Source organism: Orbicella faveolata, unplaced genomic scaffold (genome assembly GCF_042242905.1).
Source record: "Orbicella faveolata isolate gen_17 unplaced genomic scaffold, um_ofav_v1 contig_4, whole genome shotgun sequence".
Lineage (NCBI taxonomy): Eukaryota > Metazoa > Cnidaria > Anthozoa > Scleractinia > Merulinidae > Orbicella > Orbicella faveolata.
The window spans coordinates 6,703,273-6,723,402 of record NW_028301569.1 but is presented as its reverse complement, the minus strand read 5'-3'; the positions used below and the strand labels follow the sequence as shown (position 1 = coordinate 6,723,402).

Sequence of the window (20,130 nt, the reverse complement as noted above, 5' to 3'; positions counted from 1 at the left end):
GATCCTGGGTTGGCGTTAATCCAATTTCCCAACAGCCCGGCCCTGATTACAACAAATTAACCTGACATGAGCCTGCGATCCAATCGAAAACAAGTACTTGGTCAGCGGTCAACTTTAAAAAAACACATGTCTTCGATAAGCTATAAACCTGAGCGCGCGATATGGTCACGTAATACTGGTCATCGAATACCTTGTTTTGACAGGTGTCAATTGACGATAATATGGATGTCAAATATCAAAGACGTACGCTGTAAACCAAGACTTGGTATTAGCAGGAGTATGGCCGCCAAGTTGCGCGACGACGTCGTCGTCGTCGTCGCTGGACGCACGCGCCCGCGATCCATGCCGCTAGCCATGTTGACCATGAAAAAAGAGTTGCATGGGTTTTTATGTCTATGCATGCAGGTGGTTCTGTTCCTATAGTTATGGTGCTCCGCTTGGCGACCCTTACAGCCACCGGAGCTCCGCTATTAAATTTGGTGCATGGTGCATGGTTTCCGATATAAGTCACCCAGCTGCAGGCGGCCACACCCGTCTGCTTTTAATTGATTCGACTGGGAGGATGAAGTGCAAGAAAATTTATTCCGGCGTTATCTTCCAAGAAAATCCCTCTCAGCGAGCTCAGGTCATTTACAAATAGCTCCTAGCTAGTTTGGGGATTAATTAACAGGTAGACAGCCCAAGCGACCTTACACTCATTTTCATACTCCACGGGAACATCCACGTAACGCGCGTGGTAACGTTATGCGCGGAAGGGCTGGGTTCCAGTTTCAAAATAACGTGATGGGGCGGATTAGCCTGGGGGATTGACTCGCTTCTCTTGACTCGTCTAATCAACTTCGCCTTTCCGGTGGGCTTCGTTCACTTTGTCGGGTTGAATCAGTTTGTCCGTCTTTGGCATCTTGTGCTCAGGGTTGCTTTCTGCAGCCTTGCTAACGCAGAACAGGAACGGCCAATCTAATTCTCCAACGGCTACAATTTTGAACAATTAAAGAAGCCGCAAAGTCATCTGTAATACTGTACTACCCTGTCGAGTCAACGAGAGCAAAACAATGGTGATCACTTGGTAAATCAGTCCAGAACTGTTTGATGGTTCACGTGACGTCATGAAATTCCAAAATCCAAACCTAAAGAGCCCCGAAAATTTTTATTCTCATAAGGCATAGGGGATCTAAACTTATATCTGTTTACAACTTTCAGCTTAATAGCGTGCTTGGTTTGGAAACCAGCGCCGTTTGAAGTTCAGAGTTATGGCGGTGCGTGACATACCGCTCCGATCACGTTTGTGGAAAAATATACACTTATCTAGTGATTTTTAGCATTTTTAGGAGTTAAAGGGTTAGGAAAAGTGCTTGTGTAAATGTTTGTTGGTTCAGTTCAGATAATCAATCGCCTAGATAGCCAAAGTAAGTTCCAGATGTTTGCACTATTTTCCGGCCACCATGTTGGTGGAGCACAGAACACCAGCATGGCGGCTCCATACTGGGCTCTGTAAATTTGCGCAAAACATTTCGACGAATATCTGAAGTTTGGGAAAACGCAGAGACCCAAACCTTGGAGAAGTGTCTTCTTTACCTGTCTCCTATAATATTAAAATTTCTTGACTTTATCCAATGAATAGTTTTCGATTTATCTTTTCGTTGCGTGACAGTGAAAACCATCTATGCATAGATTGCATAAGAGAATTTGATAGTTTCTACTGGCGTCGGTGTACAAAATATAATTCCACTAAATGCACTCAGCTTAATTAATCAGAGACTCAAAAATACATTGAAGACATTAAAGCGATTTTAAGATGGGATGAGCAGAAACAAATGCCGGCAATTTAGAAACCATTTCTGTAAATGTACTCTATACTCGGCAAAAGGGCCGGGGAGACTCCCATCTGAAAAGGACGGGGGTGCTCGTCGGAAATTCTGAAAAGAACCCCTTAGAGATACTAAGATCCTGTTTTGTGGGCGTGGCTTGAGATTTTTTTCACCCCTTAGCGGGTACCAATTCTAAAACAAAACATTATCTAGTCCTGTCATTTTTTTCGGCTCAATACCCTAAATACCCGCAAAAGCTTCCGCTGTGGACCTTGAGGCTCAACACCTTAAGAGGTACTAAAACAGCTTTTTAACCCCTAAAAGGTACGACGAGCACCCCCGTCCCGTTTATATGGGAGTCCCCCCACCCCCCGGGGTGTACTTCTGACCCAGGGGGATTTGTTTGGGACTAATATTTGGTTTTCGCCGATACACCCGGACACTTTTTATCCTGAGTTGACTCCCCCCCCCCCCCCCCCCCCTCCTCTCCGGCTCCCTCTACTAAGGCCCTGTCCACACTACGCCGGAGAAATATGAACACGCAATGATCAGCGGTCATTTTGGATTTGTGTTTGAGGACAACTCGGGCAGGGAAATCACGTGATTATCGTGACGTCATCGTCTTTGCAAAGCTCCGTTGTAGAAATGTTTTCCGACCACACTAAAACACAAAGCAGGCGTTTTCAAATTCCTCTGGTTTGAAGAGCCGTTTTTGAAAAGCTCCGTTTTCGTGACGGATTATTGTGGACGGTAGGCCTAACCGTAGAAATAAAGTTGCGTTTTCAACTTTCCCCAGCGTAGTATGGACTGGGTCTGGGAGCAAAATCCAACTCAAAACAATCACATTGACTTTTTACAGTGAATGCAACAAAACAAGTTTTACATAAAAAAGAAATCTTTATTGAAACACAATCTACTGAGCACACGTTTTTGCAGAGCAAGGATTACTTAACAGTCATTCACGCGTTTATAAATATAGCATAAATACAAGTTAAATACACATTTATTCTTTCTAAAAAATTCTTATTTTTGTTTATTTTATCATTTTTTAGGCTCAGCATCAAGAAATTGAAAATACCAAATCAAGTTGTCAAAATACCAACTACCCTAGCATACAAAATTACGAATTGTGAATAACAGTAGTAAGATTACTCTCTTTGAGTGCTAAAGTACAAAATGAGCAAGTTTCTAGAATTGTCATTCCAAGAAAAGCTGAAAAACTAACAGTACCACATGAAAGTACTGCTAAATAGATTTCATTTAAATGGTCACACACCAGGGTTTTATACACAGACTTAAAAGTTAGAACCACATTGCACGAATTAAATCAGTTAAAATTCTAGCTTACGGTCAACTAATATAAAGCAAGAATTGTCCAAGAATTGACTGAACCAGCAGTCTTCGGCAAAAATTCGTTGCCAAGTAACATGACGATGGGACAACGCTCAGAGAGTGGTGCTTCTGATTGGTCAATACGTATCGGAAACTACACGGGTAAATTAACGAGAACTTGGCGAGAAACACATCGACAGTGTGACGCGTCGGTCACGTTAAAGAAACTTACGTCACGCAAGGTACATCTTGAAAATTTTAGCCTTCCTTTTTCAACTTTCTTTTTCTTAAAATTCTTATTTCTCCCTCATCTTAAACATCCTTGCTCCATTTTTTGTAATTATTTAAATATCAATAAAATTACATTTGTCTTTTCAAGCTCCCTGAACGAACATGCCCACTCACATTGCAGTTTGTAGTTCAAACGACCTCCTTTTACTAGTCTCTCTTCGCTATAAATCAGCCTTGTTATTAAATATGACACTTGATACAATGGAAGGCAAAGTGATCCCCAGTGTCACCCAATGTGAAATTAATGAATTAGTAACCAAGCCTTGAAACCAATTCAATATGGCGTCCAAATCCCCGAGAATCGAGAACACGTGTAAGGAATAAATAAAACATGTACACTCGGAAAAGCTAATGCGCGGAATCACGACACACAGCTAACGCGCAGAAACACGCTCAAATGATGTTCGAAGGATGAGATGTGTCAACTCGGAATTTGTCCGCCATTGTATTTAAAAGGCTCTGTTTTGTTGAAGTTCTTAGTAACTTCGACAAAAAATAAGAAAATTTAAAGTTCATATTATGAGAGTAGCGACAAATTTCAAATATAAGAACGTTTACAGTACAGCGTTGAACCCGTGCACAGGGTTACCATTCATTCAATAATTTGGCTGACTGTTTAATCGGGAATGGCAAAACTGACAAGTTGAGAAGTTTGTCATTAAAACAAAATGATTGAAAAAATAGAATATACCCACCGAGCGGAATTAAAAAGAAAAACAATTTTCAAATGAAACAATAGCAAGCACATCTACAAATATGTTCCTTTTGTAACTAAGAAGGCAAGAATATTCAATACAATAATCATTGAAATTTGTAGAGTAACTGCACTATAAAAAGCGACTTATTATACAATGTGCTAACATCAAAGTTTTGGGAGTACCTTTGTCAATACAAAAGAGTATGATCAATCTGATTGATAATTAAGAAAGTGTAACAAATTATAGACCTGAAAAATAATTTGAAGGAGAAAGTGACCTTTAGGAAGTTTTCAAAACTGCTACTTTGCAGAATACCATGAACACTTAACTGCTAAAAATCAACTGTCGTATTTTGGTTCTGAGTATTTTGCATACGCACGTGCAAAATGGAAACGAGTCTTAACTGAGCCTCACCTTATGTAGTTTATGTTTTTTGGCTGTAAATGGTTGCTCCTAAGACCAAATTGCAAACAACAGTCATTTTGAACTATGCAGATAATGAACCAACTGACCATTTAACACACAAGAGATCTGTGACCACCTGTCCCAAACTCCATTTCTACACGCATAAATTATCACCATATGACAATTTACTACACTGTTTGGATTGAACACTGAATGAGAGGTACTGGAACCGAGCCCACATCCAAAAAGTTAGCGAGTTTCCCTTGTGCCAAAAATAAATTACGATGATTTCTTACAAGGAACAGAAATTAGCAATCGATCTCCTATGTAATGGTATCTTGTAGTAACGTAATTTCGTTAATACTGTAAAATACATTGTGAAGTAGTAATACGAAATTCCCCACCAATTTGTTTTTCTTTTTATGTGATTGTGTTTTTAATTATATTAACCTATTCGTGTCCGTACATAACGCACTGACACTTATCTCATATATCTTCCACTCTTGTCTAGTTTAAGAATTTTCGCCAGACGTTGTTTTGTTGTTGTTACAGCTTTCTGACGCCCTCTCTTTGCGGGAACTGTCGACAAAAACAAAATAAAACGAAAGTGAAACTATAGACTACGCGGAAACAGACTGGCACTAGTCTGTGTACAGACTAGTGCCAACGAGAAGCGCGCGGGCAACCCCTACCCCGCCCCCCGTTGCGTTGGCACTCGTTCAAATCCCCCACGGTTTTGCTCGGGGTCTCGACCAGCCTTAGAGAAATAGAAGCACAGACTAGGTTGGCACAGATTGTGAACCAATTGTTCATTTATTCTTTAGGGGTGGGGGGGGGGGGGGGGGCATTTGACTGCCTCTCTCGGTAATATATGACTCTCCACCCATTCCCTACATTAGAACTCTCTTTACCTGCTCTCCCATTCTAGCGTCTTAATCTCGAATTGTCGTTTGTAGTTCAGCCTTTCAAACCATATTTCTCTGAAGTTCCCATTCGTTCCCTTTCCCGTAACGAACACAGTCTTTTTTGAACCCTTTCACACTTCGAGACAAAAACTATATTTTTCAGTAATAATCGTTCTTCCTCCTTTTCCAGTATGAGAAAACGATGCCTTCTTTTGTTCCTTTTTATGTGTAGGAAATCTTTGGCACAGAACAGTCTTTTTATTATAGAATATCGCTATAGGTTTTAAACAAGGGCAAAACTCAGTCTTACCTTTAACGTTACTGTCAGGTTTTGAGGCACTGGGCGCGGAATTCGTTACTGGAATCGATTCACTTCCGTTAAGCGCCGTTGCGTTACTTTCGCCACAGCCTCCTTTGTCACTGCTTTTCAAATCTCCACCGGTAGAGAAGATTCCCTGGAAACGATAGATTGTGACCGTGAACACAAAATCAACCATAGAAATGTCCAAAAGATATAGAGTAACTCAGTTATGAGGGCGCGAACGAAATAAACCAATCAGGAGAGCGAAAACACGGACATGTAAACAGTGAAAAGCGCGAGAAAAAGTGTCGTCGGATACAAGCGCGGGAAAGCGTGTAACCACTGCAAAGCGCGGGAAAACCTGTAACCAGTGTAAAGCGCGGGAAAACATGTAACCACTGCAAAGCACAGGAAAAAAAAGCAACTAGTGACAAGTGTGGGAAAACGTGTAACCAGTGCAAAGCGCGGGAAAACAAGGAACTAATGCCAAGCGCGGAAAAGCAAGCAAAGAGTTGCAAACGCGGGAAAAGCTACACGTCACAAACTCTGGAAATACTTTTTCTCCTTATTCATTAACATCATGAATTAAACTTAAAGTAAAATACGATATATTTCTTTTTCACTTTAGTTCTGAACCTGCGCATGGTTTTGCTGCTATGTCCTGCAAATATTTGGAAAAGCGCGGCAGAACAGATGCTTACCGTAGGCGCACTTTCCTCGAGTGGCGAGTTCAGTAAACTGCCAGCGGTGTTTCGTCTGGCTGTCTGACGAACAGGTCTGAATTCCCGTGATGGAGAGTACAGAAGTTTACCTGACAAGCGAGCAATAAAGGTCTGTTCGTAATCATGAATTCAAACAATCATCGTGGTCAAGTGACCCACGAGAAAAAGTGCAACAAGAAAGCATCGAAGAAATTTGGGACAACTTGGCCTCGCCGTAGAACGACCATAACGTTATCTTAGCGTGACCAGCATGTAACCCTGGTGTGACACAAGCGTGACCTACATGTAATGCTGTAAGCATGACGCAGGGTAAACTAAGCAAATGTTGGGCCTCTGCATGGTTTCTCAGTAAAACAACTGATCTGTGTAACATATTTTTTGTACTAACTTACTTTTCGGATTCCAAGTTGAATCGACTTTTTCGCTTTTTTTCTTTCTCTGACCAGGCTTCCAGGAATTGGCTTTGTCCTCGTCCGTCATCTCGGCGAGTGGTGGATAAACTACACAACGAAAACACACAAAAAAAAATCACACTCGAGGGAATTTCCAATGAGAAAGCGAACGTTTTTTCAACACCCAAGTAATTCTCATGGCCTGTACATGTAGGAGCAATGTTAGTAGATAAGGCGAAGTATAAGCTTCTAAAGAGACAAATATCAGACCGCATAGGAGATAAAGTGCGATGTTTGGTTTGACCTTGAGCATTCCTTCATCTCACCGTATTTATTGTCGTGGAAAACGTCCGAGTCTCCGAATCCAAGATCTTCTTCGTCACTGCCTCCTTCAGAATTACTCTCGCTTGCAGCTCGCTTAGAGTTCAACTGAGAGGTACTGGGCGCCATACCAGACGGAGAAGACTGGGCACCGCTTGATTTTGGAGTGGTACTGGGAAGAGTCTGAAGAGACGAGGAGCCAAGCGCACTAACACCCGCGCCCGCGCTCAGACCAAATAAAAGTGTTTGGGCCGCTTCAATTTCCTCCCTGTAAAGAATAGAACAGGAAAAAATAAAAAAAATCCTATCACCAGAATTGACTGGGCTTAGCTCACTTAACGTATTCATATGGCTTCAAGATGACGTCACAATTTCGTCACACTCGTAGCTTTACATTCAGAACAGCAACTTACTTTAAATCAGCTGACGAGGTCCAGTCGAACCCTGCCACGGGCTGCTGCGTCCGAGGGTCTGATCCTGTGGCCTGGAGACCATACGTAGTTCTCATGCTCCCTTGTGTAGTTCTCGACTGCACGGGGATGAGGCTGGGTGTTCCTCCGAGACTGAAGTCGAGCTCATTGTCCGACGTATCGCTGTTGCTCTCTGGCAAGTAAGAAGGGTTCTTGTTTGACATGTTGTTCACTGAAAGAGATACAGAAAGCGATTCGTGAGAAACAAGTTCAAAGACAAAGCATTGTTCAACTCTGTTTTGAAGTCAGAATTTCGATCACAGACGTTATAATGTACGTAGATTTGTATTTTTTTTTTGTTCGTCTTGTATCAAGGGCTTTTTGTGGTTCTCTGTCTTCCTCCTTCTAAATTCCAATTTAATCTGAAGGACAAGCGCATGAGATTCTAAATAAACTAATTTTGGACTCCCGACCGAACGGTCTGGGTACTAGCCCTGGCCGGTGTCATTGTGTGTTCTTGGGCAAGACACTTTACTCTCACGGTACCACTCTCCACCCGGGTGTATAGATGGGTACCGGTGAACTTAATGCTGGGGGTAACCCTGACATACACTAGCAACCCATCCAGGGGGAGTAGAAATGTTTCTTGTCGCTTCATGCTACAGAAACCGGAGGTAACCTCTGCCTGTGTGGATCACGGACTTGACGTAAACTTCACTTTTATCCGAGAAATTTAACCAACCCTGTAAGCCTTGATGTTAAGCATTCAAATTCTCCTTAATGGTCTCCATTCATTTTTTCTAACACTAGTTGGGAGAATTTGGCAAAAAAAAAAATCCTTACTTGACAGTTTCAGCCGAAGAGGTCCTTGTTTAGATGGAGAGCAGGAATACGAGCCATCACCAACGTCACTTCGTTCAGTCATGTCTTGCGACATCAGTGGCTGGAACCCCTTCTTTCCTGTTATCTTTCTACTGCTACGATTGTTGTTACTGCCGAGAAAAACAAATACACTGGTGGACAGCTCAGCATTGTATCCCTAAGGCATAAGAAACCGTCCTTAAGTACTTTTAGCATTATCTGTTTTGAAAACCAAAATAAAACACCACTACATATCACACCTTATCACTTATGGATATTTATTTGCCTAGTTCCCGTGCGGCTTCCTCCCAGACCTTCACGGTCAATTGATTTCGGTGACGTATCCGAAATGAATGGTCAGGAGTTCATTTTTGCCTCGGACCACGTGACCCGAAACGACTGACCGAAGCCTAGGAACTAGACAAGATTTTATTACAACAAACCATAAATAAATATACAAAAAAAACTGGACTTGCATTGCATTGCTTGCATGTACAAGCAAGGAAGCTCACACTTGCAAATTTTGGAACAACAAGGCTTAGCTTAGTTATGAATTGGTTCATGCATTTTCGTTTAAAGGTAACCATATGTACCTGGCCAAGGGCATCCTTCTGGTCACTTTGACAGATTCACAAATGGAACGGGGACGCGATAACAAGCATAACAGTCGTAATATCCTCTCTACCCCACCTCACTGAAAAAAGCGCGAGGCTGAACAGTTATCAAACTTGTACTCGTTTTACCAACCTGATAATTTTGCCATTGGAAACAACAAGCTTAAGACTAGAATCCGCTGATGAACTAAGCTGCATTTTGCCTCCACCCAGCTCCGTCTCACGCGCATGCCCATCCTGAGTGCGCGGAATCTTGAGCTTTAGTGAGGGAAGACTCGCGGAAAGAGCATCACCTTTTCGTTTAAGATCCAACCCCGCATTAGCAATTCGAATCACAGGCTTGCTATCATCCAGCTCGCATTTTAAACGTTCTGTAGTGTTTTTAGGGCTGCAGGCATTGTAGTTGTCCGGTTTTGGTGCTTTGATTTTAAGGCGCGGTAGAGCTCCGTCTGCCAGTACCGAAGCCAGAGGACTTCCGCTCTCTCTTTGATTGTTTTCATCAATTTTAGGCGTCGAAGGTCTTGACGACTTGCCCGACTTCTGAAATGGAATCAAAAGAAAACATCGCACTCATTGTAGCGGTAAATCTACACCACAGTTCACTGCGTTCTCTGTAGAGTACTCTAATTGACAACAGACCTTATCACGGTTTTCGACGCCATCCTGACGGGTAGGCAAAGCGGTCAGAAATTACAGTGTTTGTATGGGAATCCGATGGCAAATAACTTTTTCCAAAATTGAATTTTACACACTTTGGGAATCGCAACGATAAAATACTAAGTTTAAAGGAAGTAGCGTGACTAGAAGACGCTGCTAATTTTTCCAAAAAAAAAAAAAAAAACGAAAGCCTTGATAAGCGCTCAAGATTCCTATAGAAGTCGATAACAAATAACCTAATTGTTTTAGTATAAATCTGCTGGTCGTTGAAAACCTAATCTAAATCCTCTTCACAGACACATGTAAACATTGATATCAGCAACGATCGCTCTGTAAAGGACTTATGATCAGTTAACTAGCCATACATGTACCTCAGTCTTTTTCAGTTCTTTGGCGACAGACTTGAGCAATTTTCCCGGTGATATACTATCGGGGATAAAGAACTTGTGATGCTTTGTGAATGCCTACAGGTAGAAAGCAAAATCTAAAATCAACACTGAACCAGGAACTAAAAACAGACTACGATGAGTCTTTCATTTTTCTTAGGGTTAGCCGTGTAGACGAAAGACATGAGTGCGTTTGATGAGGACACGTGATTCCTGCATGAAGACACGTGATTCTCGCAAGAGGACGACGATTGGTCTCACAGGCCCCGTCCACACTACACCATGGTTCATCTTGGATTTGTGTTTGAGGAAAACTCGGCTAGAAAAGTCACATAGTTATCGTGACTACATCGTTGTCAAAAAGTTCCGTTTTCAAAATGTTTTCCGTCTACACGGAAAAGAATAGCCTGCGTTTTCAAATTTCTCCGGTTTGAAGAGCGTTTTCGAAAAGCTCCGTTTTCGTGCCGGATTAACGCGGACGGTAGACCTAAACGTAGAAATAAAGCTGTGTTTTCAAATTTCTCCCGCGTGATGTGGACGGGCCCTCATTTTTCTCAGGGTTAGAACATGTGATTCTTGCATGAACGCGGTGATTCTTGCAAGAGGACAAGTGATGCCTGGGGTAACGAAAGAATCACCATCTCTCAATTTCCTATGGGGATACATACAAAACACAACTTCATGGTCCTTCTAAAGGTTTTGAACCTAACACCTTCCGTGTGTACACTGGTCGGACAGTCTACCTAGCAGAAATCTTGTTTTAAACCCTCACCTCTCCTTTACTGCTCCATAACTTGAGTTCTACAACAAGACTGTTCAAGCCTTGAACTAAACTGTTGGGTGGCTTCCTGCCAGACTCATGGAAAGCTGTACCACAAAACAGATATTGACCCTGTTAGTCTCAAGCTCAAAAGATTAATTCTTGTTACTTGTTGTCATAGATTTTCTTTAACATTTGTTTTGAGAGTTTCGTTGTGCATCAAAACCAGATCATTAGATGGCATGGTTGAGTGGGTAAGGTTGCTGGATTTTAATACGAGGTTCGTGGTTCAAATCCTCTGTCCTACTACTAACCGGGCTAAGGGATTTTGCAGTCAGCCTAGTAGATTTTGTCCGTCACTCGCCTGATGGGCACGTAAAGTTTCTTGGGGAAATTGTTGAGGAAGTTCAAATAACAGAGGTACTGTAAAAGACGAACTTTTTAGGTCTAGTGAGAATCATGTTTGGGTAAGTGCATCATACATGTAGTTGAGTTTGCCCAAAGGACAAACCCAAAAATTAGTTTTCTTTACAACCTGTAGCCAAATGGTTGGCCTCCAACAAGTCAGGAAATATGTACTTTTTGAATTTTCGTTTCTTTCTTGTTTTCACTATTAGTGTTGCAGAACTACATGCACATGCACTTCTATCACTGACACAAGTTAAGTCTTTTTTTTTTTATCTATTTGGCTTAGGAATGACTACATCCAGGTGAACACATCATTATTTTATTTCCATTCATTAAGTAACTCACAATAAAATAAATACCTAATCGTAACTTTTTGGTACGTTCTGGCAGAATAATCAGGCTCGTTTGGTCTCGCCATGAGTATTTTGGCTAGACTACGCCACTCCAAAATACGAATCATGGCTCAACCAAACTCGCCTGGTATAATAAGTAGACGTCATATCATGTCATTTCATTCACTTCTCACAACATTTAGTGTATGCCATCTTTGACACTACACACGTTAAACGTATTATTGTAACAAAGGTGAGCATGTTAGTAACATACAAGTTAATTCAAACTGTCGTTTGATTAAATTGATGTGTTATTGCAGTTATTGTCCTTACCTTTAAGTTTATCCAGTAAATACACTGCAGCGTACCAGTTTATTGTCTCAAAACATGGATGAAGGAACTTATCAGGAGTCTTCAGCTGCCGTTCAAGTTTATAAACCCTACATAAAGAGACCAAGTTAAAAACTATCAACATTGTCACTCTTCTGTGGCTTTAAAGGTCTCTTCTCAAACTCATTAATTATTCATCAAGTTTAAACAAAGGAAATCGTGACCGTGACTGAGTTTGGATATCTGATCTTAATTATAATAGACTTTTACGATTTCATACCTTCGTTTTCTCCTTCGCTTTAGTTTCGATTGACAAGATATATCAAACACTCAAGATAGTGTTTGACCACATTTCCAAACACCTCAAAATTTGTCAAAAATACTCCGCTGTGTATCATATGTTTGGAAATGTGGTCAAACACCATCTTTCATGTTTTATATATTACATACAGCTACACCACACCCTTACCTCAGTTGAAGTTCAGTGTTGTATGTGCAGAGAAAGTTTCCACCAAACACCAGTGAATCAACAGGGGTGAAGACTGCATGAATCCATCCTAACAAGATTGAAAATAACGTCTAATTTGCTTACCAGTAATCCTTCACAGTGTTTAACTCTGGTTACCATGACACAGAACTTTGCGTTCCTGCAGTATCATTCCGTCATGAACACTACATTCTTGTTCTCTCATAAAGGCAAACCTTTTTCATGTGGAGACAAATTCTGACCCCAATGTACAATGTACAGTGGTGAACCTGAGCTAGACTTTAAACTATTATGTTCATTTACGTAGACATGAAGTCTGCAAAGGCACATAAATTGCACAATCTTTCTTACTTAGCCCACCAGTCTATGCTTACCACCCTCTGGTATGACAACTTGATAGCTGTCTGGTGTTTTTATATAAGTCTGCCTACAAGCCAAGTGGCCCATCATGAAGTGACTAGGAGTATTTCTACTCCTCCCTAGATTGGAGGCTAGTCCATTGCAGGGTTACCCCCACCATTAAGTTTGCTGGTGCCCATTTATTATACACCCAGGTGGAGAGAAGCACTGTGAGAGTTAAGTGTCTTGCCTAAGAACACAACACAATGTCCCCAGCCAAGGCTTGAGCCCAGACGACTCAATCCATAGGTGAGCACACTAAACATGAGGCAACTGCACCTTCACGAAGCCGTTTTATATAATACAAATTTGTACCTGTTGGAATGAACATAGTTTGTCCTGGCTTCACAGGACACTTGTAGCAGTTCTTGACCATATCACCAAAGAACACCTCACTCTGTCGTGCAGATGAAACCCACTTTTCATATTGGCTGAAGTTTTCCTCAGTTGGTTCAACAAAGTAGAACACTTTCTCACCCTGCAACAAAACAGGTTTGAAATTACAGGACTGGTATAACTTCGTGGTCTAAAGAAAAAAAATAACATCAATACTACTGATTGAAGCACAGTGTGGTACACTCATATTTCCCCACCATCTCTGCAAGAATAGCTCTTCAAATATTTTTTTCAGTTCAAGCAAGCAGTTTTACTTTATACCAAACTCAGCACAGCAACTGTAATGTGATCAAAAATACTAAATCTTTTTCAGTTTAGAATCTTTCACTATAAAATCTTGTTACTCAGTGACTGCTTAGTTTCCTTTCAGGTGGAGTAACACCAAACCAATGAGTTTCAATCTAAACTCCCATCACTTATCTTGTAGAAAACATATTAATACATTAATGTCATTAGGAAACAAAAAAAGGTTTATCAAAATTTACCTTCAAGACATGATACCAAACAGAGGAGCCACCAAAGTCAACATGGAAGTCAGTGTAGGAATTCTTCACACCCATCAGACAATACTTTTGAACCAATGGCTTCTTGTGTGGACTGCAGATTGAAACAATATTAATTTAGGAGATCATGGGCTATTAAAGAAATCATAGAAAACAATAGAAAACAAATTTCATTGGTGTTTTGTTGCCTTGAAATGCAAGCTGTAGAAATCTTCACGTACCGTGTGTGTTCCCACAGTATTTTTTGTTCTTCCAGACTTTAACAAAAATAATTATAATTTGAGCTTTCCCAAGATTCAAAGTATATCTACTTCTTTGATAAGAATTCCAGGAAAAAGATTCTTAGCCACTTTTGCTTGTTAATTAGACTCTTAGAGCTGATTGAATACTACAGTTTAATCAAGATTCTACAGGTTAACATGTACATGTAATTTACTATATTCCTCACAGATATCTGATTGATTTGTGGGGCACAACACTTAATACTCACCTTTCCTCAGGCAGATCTGTTGGCCACACGTGACTGGCCCAGTCGATATCTCGCACAATAGCTGGAGCATGAACCAGTTGAGACATGCTGTACAAAAAGCAACCCAAGAACAACATGTAACTTTTATTGATTTAATCAAGGTTCTCATTAACAATTTAGGCACTAGAGCATACAGCTGACGCCAATTCGAGTGCTGAAGGGACAAGTCTCTAGCAAGGTCTGGGGGCAATTGCTCCCCCAGAACATTTTGAAATTGAGAGGCTCTGAAATGCTATTCTATGTATTCTCTCTAGAATATATTTTTAGCAAAAATTAGTTTTGGAAAAGGCCAAAACGCCAACAATAGTAGGGATAATAAACAGTTTTTTTTCAATTGTTATCCAACAGCCCTAGCATAATCAAAAATATACACCAGACCCTGACTCCATGCTGCCTCTCTAGCTACAGCCTTAAATGTCCTGAGACAGACAGTCAAGGTTCTGAAACAGTCACGTTCCATAACACCTGTGTTTTCTCTAAATTACTCTTTACAACTTACACACATGTTATTTCATGAATAGTAGGCGGCTTATAAATCAAAGTATCCAGTTTTTTTAGCTGGCAGCCAGCACTTAACGAGAACCCCGATTTCACACATCTTATTTGCAGTGACTGTAAACAGGGCTTCTATTACAATAAGCTTGCAACTGAAACTATCAGCTGACAACTAAAGGCTGGTTTTCACTAGTGATGGAGTCGTAGTCAGAGTCATAATCAAAAGCATAAAACGATACAATCTGGTGAAAATCAAACCAACAGAGCTGGAAGCAGAACACTGATTCTGCTTACGACTCTGTCACTTATGATCTTGTGAAAACTAGATTGACGGAGTCGGAAGCAGAAGTGGAAGAATAAACCAATCACAATGTTTGATTCCAGGCCTTGTGATTGGTTGGTTCTTCCGCTTCTGCTTCCAACTCTGACCATCTAGTTTTCACCAGATCATAAGCCATGGAGTGGTAAACAGAATCAGAAGAAATGGAAATGTTCTGATTCTTCCAACTCTGATTCTGACTCTAACTCCGTCACTTGTGAAAACCAGCCTTTAAAGATAACTGGCACAACTCAAGTTTGAGCAAGAATGACAATGTTATTTCATGTACCTGGTGTTAGAGAATTCCAAGCTAATCACATTTAGAATCTTCTTCTTGACTGAACTCAGGTAGTACTCTGTCCATTCTCTCATTCTCATGCGACGATCCTCCTACAAGATTACAAGACAACATTATCATTGACAACATCGGAGTGCCATTGAAGCATTCACTCCAGAACCTCCATGTGTGTCAAATATGTTCAACTTTGCCCACAAGCAGGAAAACGAGAAAACATTGCATGCAACAGTTTTCCTTTGAAATAGCAAATCAGTGTGCATGCACCTTGAGCAAGAGTATTAAATAACATTCCCTAATTCTTGTGGGTGGAGAGAGGTACATTTGTCTACACCACCAAGGCTGAAAGCAGAGCAGTGGATCTGGAGTCCTGAATGCTCTAACAATAATCACAAATTTTATGCCATAGAGGACTTATTTAATTTGCAATTGCTTAAGTTGCATTACAGCTGTGATTTCTTTTGTCTTTCTGCAGTTCACATCTGACATTATCATTCCATATTTCATTCCTTTCACAGGTTAAGATGGAATCAACAAATTGACCTGCTCTCATGTACATAGTGTTAAGGGTCTTAATATCTCAGTTGGTAGAGCACTGCAGCATTAATGCAGAGGCCACAGGCTTGAATCCCATTAAAGCCCAAAATGTTTTTCAGGCTTGATTTGCAGTTGTTTAAATTGCAATTACAACTACCATGATCACATCTTCATTTTATTTTATTTTCATCATAAGAGGAAGATAAGATGCTTGTAACATCATTGAACCGTTACCTGTCTACACACATCAATGACATCCAACTCCCTCATGGAACCTGGAAGTAATCAAAGAACAAAAATAAGAAATTGAGTCTGTACAGTGAAATCTCTCAGGTGGACACCCTTGGGAATGGTTCTAGTTGCTGGCTTGAGAGAGGTGTTTGCCAGTAACAGAGAAACAACTTAACTGCAGTCAGGACCACCAAGACAGCCAAGTTTGTTTTAGAAAGATGTCTTCCTCGCAGTGGTGTCTGCTTTGACAGAGTTGACTACAAACCATCCATTATAAACCAAGTGTGTAACCACACAATGTTTATCTCTGGACCGGTTTTCAACTTGCTTTTATCAACCTAGCGACTTACAGTGTGATTACATAATATGAACCAATCAAATTGTACCAATCCAAAAGCTTTGGCGATAGAGTTGAAATGGGATGCCTTAGAATTACAACATACCAACATGTCTCTCGACATCCATTACAGTAAACCTCTTGTCAGGTATAATCATTCCAAGACCTTCCTTGTTGGTAACAAGCATAGGTCTGTTAAAACCACGTGTCTCAAAGGTTTCTGGAGACAAGTCAAGGCCATTTTCAAGCTTGAGGATAACATTGTTATCTCTAAGAAAAAGAAAGGAGACAAACCTTTACTTTTTATAGTTCATATTATTGCTGATCATTTATATATATATATATATATATATATATATATATATATATATATATATCTGAGACATTTTCTTTTGATCTGTCTTTTGGTCAAAAGACAACAATGTTCAGAACTGCATTGGTCATGGTCAAAGCAGGCTGAATACTGAAAAGTTACATGTATTTATGCTTAGGCTTACACTGTAAACAGTTGTTTTCCCCTATATTTATGCCATTCGATAGAAAATACAGCCCATCAGAATACATGAAAGCCATTGTATACTCAATGGTATTACATATACCCGACCTTTAACATCATATTCCACATTGATTGTGTGGGCCACAGTTTCTATGGCATGGTGTATTTTAATAGTTATGTAAGGCTTGTGTGTAAACCAAGAAAATACAAGCAACTTGTGGGATATTTCATGGTCTACCATGAGAAAGCACTGTGCAGCTAGTATATGTACGTGTTACACCTGCGTCCTAATGAAGTTAGAAAACTGAAATGAATTTCTTTGATACTAGAGGTACACTGGAGTTAAGTAATATTAGATGGCTTCCATACTCACTTGAATTTTCTAGTTTTCAGTTCTTTGATAAATGCAACTGTCCCTGCTTGGACAGCCTGAATGAAAGCCAGACAAGTATAAGTAAGCTTGGAAAAGCAATGGAAAAGATATTCAATGATGTAAAATGTGGAGAACAGCAAATAGGGCCACTAATACATGTATATAAACAAAAACATGCTTATACACTGCTAAGGAATAAATAACACTGTGCCTCAGTCTATATACAGAAAATTATGGATAAACAAAATAATACATGCACATATGCTATCAATGAATAAATAGCTATACTACCACTTAGGGCTCGAATAAACCTTGATTTCCAGCTTTCCCTTTGGACAAGCAGCTCTCAAATTTTGCTTCCCCTGGGTGTGTTAGTTTGCTTTTCTTGATTTAGTTGGCAGATGACTTGTCTCACCCCTTGCCCTCCCGGCAAGTCAGAATGAAAAGTAACTTGCCTTGCAAGAAAATCTGCATGTCCCAAACGACCGGATGGCACTTTTCTTGAGCTCTGCTACTGAATTGGTTATTTCATTTTTGGTTACTTCAAACTCCCTCCTATTTCGAACCGTGTCTCTTTTCCCAGGAGAGTTCACAATAAAGGGGTTCAACGGGAAGATTATTAGCCCAAAAATGACAAGGTTGGCAACTGAGGTTGAGATTAAGGTGGAAACAACAAACCTGAAAAATTAGGATAACTCTTTCAGATGTCCCATCTACGACATCGCTTCTTTAATTTATTTCCCCTTTTTATTTATTTCTGAAAAGGTTTAATGGACATTTAATTTCACCTTAGATCCGTCATCTATTTCACTGTAGTCATGTCGATGCCAGTTTCTTCGTTTCTTTACTGAAAATAAGCAGAAAAAATAGTTCTTCGAAACAATAGGTTTTCATGACTTTAAATATGGTTTATGGAAACTATCTAGAAGTAAGTCTTATACCGTCTTTCTCCACAAATGAGTGCAACCATATCACACACACTGAAACCAATCAATATAAACTGAAAACTGGGAAAATTCAACTTTGAATTATGAAATTGTCAATGTGATTACGATTAAAATTGACAATTGTAATCAAGCCAAACCACTGCACACATTGCCACATAATAGGAATTTTCAGTCCTATTAAAAGGTGGTATCTCTTTCTCAAAGAAAATAGAAAATTATCGCAAGATGTCATCCCACTTGACTTTCCCTTGCAGCTCCTAAGAAAACTCAACTTTTTTGACTGTTCAGTAGTCGGAAACAATGAACAGGCCTAAAAACGACATATTACAATAGAAACTGACAAAGTCATTTTCTATTGATCTACAATATCATGTAAATGAATTTTAATTGAAGCCAAAGATAAATCCTGTTTAATAAAACGGCAAAATATCCCACCAATATTCTACTCCAAGGATAATTTACAAATTGTATGCTGCAAGTATATTTAATAAGTATCAGTTTATAAAAGTCCAAACTGAAAATGATATTTTTTTTCTGTGAAATTGACGCCTTATGGAAGTAAAAGCGACCAAATAAAGTCTGTTAAGCCTCTTGAGCTAAAGCAATTTAACGTAATTTCATGCTTATTCAAACACATTGTAATAATAATTTTAACATTTCACTTAAATTTATTTATTTTTATATAAGGAAAACAAATCTTGTAAATGAATATAAGCTTAACCTTACAGCCGTGAAGTCGACGAACACAAATCAAACAGTTCAACGTTAGTGGTTTGTCGAGGCTCGTGTCATTGTTTATCCATTTGACGTAATTCTTCCCGAAAACGAATCAAGAGCAAAGACCGTTCCACATTTAACATTAAGCAAACTTTATTCTCTAAACTAACCATGCCTCAGTAAGTTAATAAATATCATTGAATCCCACGTACATAAGCTTACATGTAAGCATAATCTTCATAATTCAAAGAAAGCTCGAAGGAGATAAGCTTACAACAATATTTCATAATTTCTGAATCGACTCAAACAGGTGTTTTTCCCATCACTAAAATGAGCACGTCTATAACACTCGGTAGAAACATATAAGCTTTGGTTTCTTCTTCAAACCCAATCCAATGCGAGTATCGAGTTGTTCTAAAGAAATAAACAAAGGAATTTTCTGTGCGAATCAAAGTTAAGCTTAACGCGCTCTCTGAAGTGTAAACCTTCAGACTTTAATTTCATCGATATATCAGAGTTCCTTGTTAAACGTTTGATGCGCTAAGGACAGAACTGAGAAACTTACTTATTCATACATCTTTCCGAATCAGGGTGATATTTACTTACGTGTCAACGGACCGTGTAGTAACGCACACTCCGGGCAATGATACCGTTCTATGTCCGACGCCTGGTACTCTTCGATTCCCACGCAGCTAAAAGGTAAAGAAGATAAGCAATCATTTCGAATTAAATATGAGCCACAGCTTAAGAAATAGTCATACCCACCTTCCATGGTACCATTCTTCGCAAGAATCACACTGGATCATAAATTGCGACTCATCGTACGGTTGCCTACAAATACAATACAAAGGATCCGCCATGTTGTTTCGCTTTGACATGATATGACGTCATGACCGGCGTGGCCTCTTAGCGAGCGGCGTGTCTTTGTCTCTGTAAGTATCATCGCCATATTGGATTTCAGTTGCCCAATTTGCGGCAATGGAAGTTACCTCGAAGTTTGTCATCAGGACCGACAAAAGCACTGGAGTTAAAAAGATGGAAAAAGTAAGAGCTCTACCTTCAAGAGCTCCTAAATGGCTGAATTACAGCCTTGGCACCGAATATCTTCGCCAAAGCTCCGTACTTTCCACACAGAT

General features: G+C 39.9%; 1 protein-coding gene across 2 annotated transcripts in view; it reads right to left on the bottom strand.

Moving 5' to 3' along the window:
- LOC110045560 (uncharacterized) overlaps positions 1–19,893 on the bottom strand; it is a 36,058-nt gene extending 16,165 nt beyond the window's left edge. The window contains exons 1-22 of one of the 2 annotated variants that reach the window (XM_089276313.1): positions 19,760–19,893; positions 19,601–19,686; positions 18,119–18,177; positions 17,331–17,386; positions 16,568–16,731; positions 16,128–16,168; positions 15,351–15,451; positions 14,209–14,295; positions 13,701–13,812; positions 13,135–13,297; positions 12,403–12,490; positions 11,937–12,043; positions 10,876–10,970; positions 10,089–10,181; positions 9,194–9,600; positions 8,429–8,577; positions 7,589–7,817; positions 7,181–7,443; positions 6,855–6,962; positions 6,442–6,551; positions 5,750–5,894; positions 2,686–5,113 (exon numbers count right to left, since the gene is read on the bottom strand). In XM_089276313.1, coding sequence (XP_089132439.1) covers positions 5,016–5,113; positions 5,750–5,894; positions 6,442–6,551; positions 6,855–6,962; positions 7,181–7,443; positions 7,589–7,817; positions 8,429–8,577; positions 9,194–9,600; positions 10,089–10,181; positions 10,876–10,970; positions 11,937–12,043; positions 12,403–12,490; positions 13,135–13,297; positions 13,701–13,812; positions 14,209–14,295; positions 15,351–15,451; positions 16,128–16,168; positions 16,568–16,731; positions 17,331–17,386; positions 18,119–18,177; positions 19,601–19,686; positions 19,760–19,872 — 2,874 coding nt within the window. In that variant the 5' untranslated portion in view covers positions 19,873–19,893 and the 3' untranslated portion in view covers positions 2,686–5,015. Of the gene's footprint in view, positions 1–2,685; positions 5,114–5,749; positions 5,895–6,441; positions 6,552–6,854; positions 6,963–7,180; positions 7,444–7,588; positions 7,818–8,428; positions 8,578–9,193; positions 9,601–10,088; positions 10,182–10,875; positions 10,971–11,936; positions 12,044–12,402; positions 12,491–13,134; positions 13,298–13,700; positions 13,813–14,208; positions 14,296–15,350; positions 15,452–16,127; positions 16,169–16,567; positions 16,732–17,330; positions 17,387–18,118; positions 18,178–19,600; positions 19,687–19,759 lie in introns of those variants that run through there. The other variant, XM_089276314.1, reaches the window with a different exon arrangement.
- Between the last annotated feature and the right edge of the window lie 237 nt (positions 19,894–20,130).